At 35.1% G+C, this 7,787-nt stretch overlaps 1 protein-coding gene across 1 annotated transcript; it reads right to left on the reverse strand.

The window, feature by feature from the left end:
* Positions 1-3: 3 nt before the first annotated feature.
* Positions 4-553, reverse strand: LOC110099690 (monothiol glutaredoxin-S9-like). Its single transcript, XM_020826917.2, has one exon. The coding sequence runs from the start codon at positions 512-514 to the stop codon at positions 125-127; it is 390 nt and encodes a 129-aa protein (XP_020682576.1). The 5' UTR covers positions 515-553; the 3' UTR covers positions 4-124.
* Between the last annotated feature and the right edge of the window lie 7,234 nt (positions 554-7,787).

Below are 7,787 nucleotides of genomic sequence, written 5' to 3' on the forward strand. Positions count from 1 at the left end.
ATATATATATAAAGTACTATTTTTTTTTAATGTTAACTGTGTAAATACACAAATTTTGAATGTCAAGTATCTAAATCCTCCAAATCATAAATTCTTTACAAAAAAAAAAGATCAATCCTCTGTTCTAGAGCCACAGAGCGCCGGCTTCCTTCAAGTTCGGAACAAGCTCCCCTGAAATATGCGCCGCCATTAGATGATCCAATCCCCCGAGAAGCCTCCCCCCAATAAAAACCACCGGCAAAGTCACCGGAAACCCTCTCTGCTCATCTTCGGTGGGCCCCATCTCGCCGAGTTCGGCCCTCAACGCCGTCTCCTCTGCTTCTCCGACGATCTCCCACACTGCCGGACTAACCCCCAGTCCCTGAAGCAGCCGCTTCACAACGTGTCCCATACAGCAACCTCGCCGGGCAATCACCACCACCGGTGTCTCCTCCACCGCCGTCTTTACGCCGCCGCCGGAGGAAGAAGATGATGACGGCGAAGAGGGAAAAGCCGCTCGCTGCATTTGTTGCATTGAGGTTTATTCGGTCGCATAGAAATGGTGGAAGAGAAGGGCTTGCGGGATCGGCGTATATAAAGGGAGCAGGATGGGGGGGAGGGTGACGTCATTTCGGGGAGTCTGACCTGGGCGGCAGTTAGGCCGTGTGGCTCCAGCCAAGGTGATGACGCGGATGCGCGTGTTTTGTCGTTGAGTGGGGCCCAGAGGGTGACGTCATGGAGTGGTATAAGATGCTGGAACAGTTTAGTGGTTGCACTTGGTCGCAGGGGCAGGTGCTCCGTCGCAAATTAGTTTAATGGGATTGGACATACTGACCCACATGAATTCCATGAGAAATCATCATCATCATCATCATCATCATCATCATCATCATTCCGGAGATTCATGACCATGTCGTCTAATTTTTATTCATAAAATTTAGGAGATTATATGCATATTATAAATTTTGTATTAATTTATATAGCTAATATTTTAAATTTATAATTATTTATAAAAACTATCACTAACTTTAATTTATCTAAAATACAATGCATATTTTCTTGTATAAATATTAGTGTGATTCATGTGACATTTTGGAGTACTAGCGGCGGTAGAGAAATATAAAGTTTAATGTCTTAATGTTAAGTTGTACGAAGATCCAGCACACAAATAGATATAAAAGATGGTATATTATTCATATGAGGCCAATATTGTTATGTAGAAAACCCAATGAAAATAGAGGAAACTCATGAGGTCGAATCGAGTTTGAATGAATCTACTGGTATTTACAGTTGATTAAAAATGAGGTCATTCCTTGAAAAAAGGCCTTGCTTTAATGTAATAAATATGCATCATTCATAATGTGTTACATTGCGAGGTAACAATTACTATTGACTTGTTCGTTTGGTCGGGAGGACCATAGTCGATAGGCGACGGATGTCAGAAAGAACATTATATAGCGAAGGAGGTTGGAAGGATCGTAGTCAGCAGACGACGAAGGTCGGAATGACTATTGGCTGGCGACGGAGGTCGGAAGGACCGTTGTCCAGCAATCGAGGATAGAAGGACCGTAGTCGACGGCTGGCGAAAGTCGGAAGGACTGTTATCTAGTTACAGAGGTTAGAATGAGCATAGTTGGCGGGCGACCAAGTTCAGAAGAATCGTACTCGACAGGCGATAGTGGTCGAAAAGACTACTGTCTAGTGAATGAGGTTAGTAGGACTATTGATGGGCGGAAATCCAATATCAGGTAGAAATCTGGCGATGGATGGAAGTCAGACATAGGGTAGAAGTCCGTCGAAAGTCCAACGACAAACAGAAGTCCGACGAAAGTCCAACGACAAACAGAAGTCAGACGACGGGTTAAAGTTTAGCATCAGGGAGAAGTCTGGCGAAAGTACGGCGACAGGCAGAAGCCTGGTGACAGACGGAAGTTTGGTGTCGGTAGAAGTCTGATGAAAGTCCGGCGACGAGCAGAAGTGCTACGTCGAGTAAAAATCCGACGTCAAGTAGGAGTCTGGTGACAGACGGAAGTCCGCCGAAAGTCGGGCGACAGGGAGAAGTCCGACGATGAGAGAAAGTATGACGTCGGGTAGAAATTTAAAGATGGGCAGAAGTTCCGCATTTGGGAGAAGTCTGATGATGGACAGAAGTCCAGCAACTGGTGGAAGTTCGATGTCGAGTAGAAGTCTAACAGAAGTCCGGTGACGAGCAGAAGTACGACAACTGGTAGAAGTCCGATGACGGGTGGAAGTCCGACGTATGGTAGAAATCCTGAGGCAAGCGTAAGTCCGACATCGGATATAAGTTTGATGAAAGTCCGACGATAGGTAGAAATTTGGAGATTGGCGAAAGTCCGGCGTCAGCTAGAAATTTGGCGACGGGTGGAAGTCCGACGACCCGCATCAATCGTCGGTGGCCAGGAGGTGATCGAGAATTAGTTTGGTGGCAAGAGAACTCTTCCTTTTTTTCCTTCTCTTCTTGCTTGGGCCTCTTTCCTCCTCCCTTCTCAATGAAGAATGAGAGGTTTATTTATAGTTTTATGAGAGCGGCATGGCGAGTAAATAAGAGGAAGACCACGGATAAGTAAGGAGTTGTTTGAATTGATGGCTGATATCAGCTCCTTTGATCATAGACTATTTATGGAATATTTGAGTGTCTTAATGATGTCAAAATTCAACGATTTTGGGCTCGTTGGATTCATCTCGTCGAGCCGCTCGATTCCACTATAAGAATGTCGTGTTTGGAAACCATTTCTAATCCAAACTATGGTTTGAACCTTCCAAATATGCTTTGAATCTTCGATTTGAACCCATTTGGGCTCGGATTGAGTCGAAGTTGTTGTCTTTGGGTTTGTATTTCTAAGACGTTCGATTCAACCATAAATTTGCTGAAATCGAAGTTCAAATAGTCCTAGATTTAATTTCAAAAGTTTCCAACTTGATTTCGCCTTCAGATTTGCGCCTAATCAAGAAAAATTTTTGATGATATATTAATTCATATATTAGAAATATATAAATAAACATAAAAGTTTTGTGCTATATATAAAATAAAAAGGATTTTTATAATAAATATGTAAAGATCTCTCTAATTTTAAATTTTTAAGATTACAAAAAAATTAAATAATTTGTTGCAGTACTCTATTTAGATTTTCATATTTTAAATTTACATGAAATGCATTATTCCTTAATAAATTAATTTATTTTGGAATATCCTAAAACAAGAAGAGGTGGATGTGAAAAATGAAAAAATGACTATCAATTTATTGATTTAAAATATATCAAATAACTAGCTGAAATTATTTTAATTTAAATATAATTTAATTAAAAAAGCAGTAATTATTACATGAAAAATATACCAAGAGATTAGAATTATTCCACCTAAAAACAAAGTTTATTCCAAATAAACAAATTGAATTTGCCGGCCTATATTTATATATGTATATATCCATTTCTGTCATTTTCAAATAGCCCCCCAGAGTCTCATAAATTTCAGGAACAAATATTTTGCTGATTATTTACAGCTCATTCATGACGCAATGAAAGGTGAACTTCTAACTTCTATGTCATAATATTTTATATTTTTATTGGTATGTTTTCTAGCTTTTATGTCTTTATGTAATATTACAACAAATGACAAATGTTTAGTTTGAGATAAATTTTTTATTATTTTTTTAGTAAATTTTTTTCAACTAAAAATTTTTATACTAAAAAACTGTCTTAAAAATAATAGAAAAATAGTACCAAACAAAATCTAAATAAAAAATCAATAAGATAATTATTGTGTATGAATATAAAATATTTATTTTATACATTATTTGATACAATTTTTCCACCAAAAAGGCCACCTTTATAGATTTTTTTTGCTGTTTTAATTTCAACATTTTAATATTTATTATTTTATTTTGTATTTAAAATTAAATATATTATAATTACATTAATATTCTTCTCCTTTTGATTTTCTTTGAGTGTGAATGCTTCAAATTTTATGACATTTTCTCTACTCTTTTTTCTAAATGTGTGTAGTAGAATTTGAACCATTTTAGAAATTTTGTAAAGTTTTACTTGTACCATATGAACCTCTCAAATTTGAATGTAAACTTGAATTATGGAGGTCAACTTTAAAGTCGAAATGCTTTTGTTTGGGCAGATCTAAAGCTGAATATATGAAGTATAATTTTAGTAATAATATTTTATTTGATAAAAATATGAAATTAAAAGAAATTTAATAAAAAGTAAGCTATATAAATTTTAACTATTTTTAATAAATTTATACTTAAAATCCTAAATGCTAATATATTTTAAGTGCAATTTTTATTAATAACGAATTGGCTCGCTAGATAACGAATCAAGTCAAAGCTAGCTCGAGCTTGCCTCGTTAGCTCATCGAGGTCGGCTCATGAGCTATTTATCAAATCAAGCTCGAGCTTACTCATCAATCAACTTGACACACTTATAGCCCTAATTAAACCCTAAACTAGATAAAAACTAATAAAATATAAAACTCATATTCGATACAAAAAAATAAATTAAAAAAAAAAAACTTAATAATTCAGTTCTCAAATTTATTTTGATTCAATTATGACTACATCAACTCATGAAATACTTACTAATTTCAATAATATAATTGAAAATTAATGGCTCGAATTACAAATGGATAACCTTTGGGAGGATCAAATATAAAATTCAACTCTAATATAAGATAATTAAAGACAAAGAATAAGAAGAAGACATGGAGGAAAAAACTCCAGGATTTTGGATGGTTGGCTGACGTTGTGATCGATGCAATATTGTTATACAGAATTTCTATTTATTTTATTGAAGATGATGTAACCACGTCATGTTTGCTTGCAAAATGGAAAATTAATATATATTAGGTTAGTTTTCGTTTTCCCAAGTTGCTTCAGGTTGGTAACATCTTACGTAAATGGTTGGGCCCTCTATTGGCATTTCATCGAACACTTGGGCTGCATAGCTTCAGGAATCTGAGCGAGCGTGGATTTGAATAAGGGAATAGATGCGATTCCTTTATGAAGCAAATACTTCAGGAATCTCGATCACCACCAGATTCAAAGTATGCAGTGCTGGCCACTGAGAGTGGAAGCCCGCTCTTTCAAAGCCTGCAACATCGTTCAGAGAAAGGAACTTCCATAAGGGCGGCTAGTTGCACTGTAAGAGACAGATATTGGAGATTGGAGATGAGCTTATGGGGCAGAAGGTGATCGCGTGTGAAGATCTGATGAAGACAGGCGAAGTCCAGCATAATTAATCGGACCAACAAAAGCAGATTTAATTGTGTGGAGATCTCTGTTGGCGACGTGGAATCGAGGAGGATCGACGAATCTCATGGTGGAGGAAGAGGACACGAAAGTAGCTGGGCTTGCCGACTTGCGTTGATTTGAGCGTAATAATTAATTAATTTAAAAAAAAAAAAAAAACTTAGGTTTCTAGAGAAACTTTCCAGCAATGTGGTGAATCACGTGGGTTTTGCGGTTCTGGATTAAGAAGATGCAGGATGGGATTTTAGAAGTCAGAGATGTGCCTTGGGATGTAGGTTTTTTTTTTCAAATAATTGTGAGATATAGTGGTACAAGAATCATAGGTGGGCCTAGGAGAGATAATTTTATAGAGAGTTTGAATCGTTCTCTTGACGTGCCATGTCATCCAATGCATTATGTATTGGGTGACATGACGTGTCTTGATTGGCCTCAAGATGTATCAGGACACCGCACATAATAATTTTTCGGGTCATAGAAGTTGGAGCATTATTGTCCAACGAAGGTTATGACAGGATCATAGCGAGATGAAATGACCATAAAACAGTGAAAAATCATAGCTAAGGGATAAAAAAGAATAATTATAATATAACGACATGGTTCGGAGGATCGTAGTCTGGTAATATGAGCAGTGCCGGATCAGTACCGGGTTCGACTCGAACATGACTTGTGACCCGAAAATAACACCCCTACATTGTATCGACTATCTATTAAAATATATGTAACTAATATGCATAATGAGTTTATTTTAGGGCAAATTTTTAAACTTGGTATTGTTAAAATTTCAACTATGTGTTAAAAAAACAAAAGTAGCTAAAATCGCTCATCAAATGAAGCGACTTGCTGCTAACTCAGATTTGCATGCTAACGGATTATGTAGCAATTTGCTCGTTAAACGAGCGACTTGATACAATTTGATTAATTCAATTAACTAATAAAAAGAATAATAAATTATGTATTTATGCCTAATTATAGTTAAATTATTGATATATTAATAAATAATGAAAATTAAAGTTAATATTTTATAATATTAATAATGATTTCATTATTGTTATTTTAGATGAAAGTTTTAGTTTTATCATTATTAAATATGCAAACATTTTTTAAAATATTTTCATTTCTTAAACAATTTCTTGTATATTGGACAAATCTTATTAATTAATAAAATGATGAAACTAAAACTTTCTTATAAAATATCAATATTGAAATAATAATTAATATTATAGAAATAAATACTTTTATTTTAGTTATTTATTAATATATCAATAATTTAATTATACCAAGTAAAAAATATCTAATTTAATTTTCTTTTTATTTATATAATTGATTCAATTAAATTTTATTGTAGCAACTCGCCGTTCTCCATAAGTCTTTTATGGATCACATGATTTAACAAAATTGAATTAAAAGTCGGTCGCTCGTTTGATATGCGACTTTACCAGCTTAATTTTTTTTAATATTTATTTACATAATTAAAACTTTACAACACCTATTTTAAAAATGTGACCTTTAATTTATTTTACTAAGGTTTAATTAACTTATGATGAGAGCGCCAATGTCGTGCTCGGAAATTATTATTATTTTAATAAATCAACATTTACCATAATGCAGTTTTAATAATTTCGCGCTTAAGCTCCGGTCCTTCCGTGATGCATACGTAAGCTGTTTGCTATTGGTACTAAACAGCCGATCAAAGTCGACCGTCAATGGCTACATGTGTAAACGCAAGCGATAGACCCAAGCGAAGGGTAGGGGAGTCAGCGGTCAACACAGTGGATCCGCGGGTGAGCGTACAGTCATGATAGGCAGAGCGGACGTGGGTCCCGCAGCATATATGCCAACGTAATAGACACATAAGAAATATGGAGCTGCTCCGCACGCGACAGCGACGGTAAATCTCGTCCAACGTAGAATAGCGAAGGTGGGCACGATGAGATCTCGATGACGTCGGAGAAGCGGTCAACCAAACGCAATTCGGCAATATTCTTTTTAGGTGGGCTGAATTGCATGAAATTATATTTTGTAGATGTCGAACATAGTTCGAAGATTAATCAGAATGTACTGTATGATTTTTTGTATCCTGCTCGGTATCACGGCTCTGCACAACTCAGTAATGAGCTACGTACTGCTACGTGGCGTGTTCTGATTGGTCTTTGGACGATAAACTATGTTCGACGACCGCACAGAATAATCTCTCACTGATTGCAAAGGAATTGTTGAAATTGTCGTTATAAAAAAAAAAAAACATTTAAATTTTATGTCTTTATAAAATTAATATTTATATTATATGTCTTAAGTATTGAAGTCATGTGTTTATATAATTCATAATTAAATTGCTAAAAGCTTAATAAAATTAAAAAGTATAAGTTAAAATTGTATTACAAATATTTATATTTATGTGAGAATTTAAAAAATAGATGTAATAAAATATTTGTTTTGTAAATAGCTAAATTTTATGTGTTGTATTTGTCATTGCTCTAAAATTAACATAATATTCATTTGGCCTCAAAAAAAAAAAAAAAAAAAAAATTGCAA

Source organism: Dendrobium catenatum, unplaced genomic scaffold, assembly GCF_001605985.2.
Source record: "Dendrobium catenatum unplaced genomic scaffold, ASM160598v2 fragScaff_scaffold_1427, whole genome shotgun sequence".
NCBI classification, from domain to species: Eukaryota; Viridiplantae; Streptophyta; class Magnoliopsida; order Asparagales; family Orchidaceae; genus Dendrobium; species Dendrobium catenatum.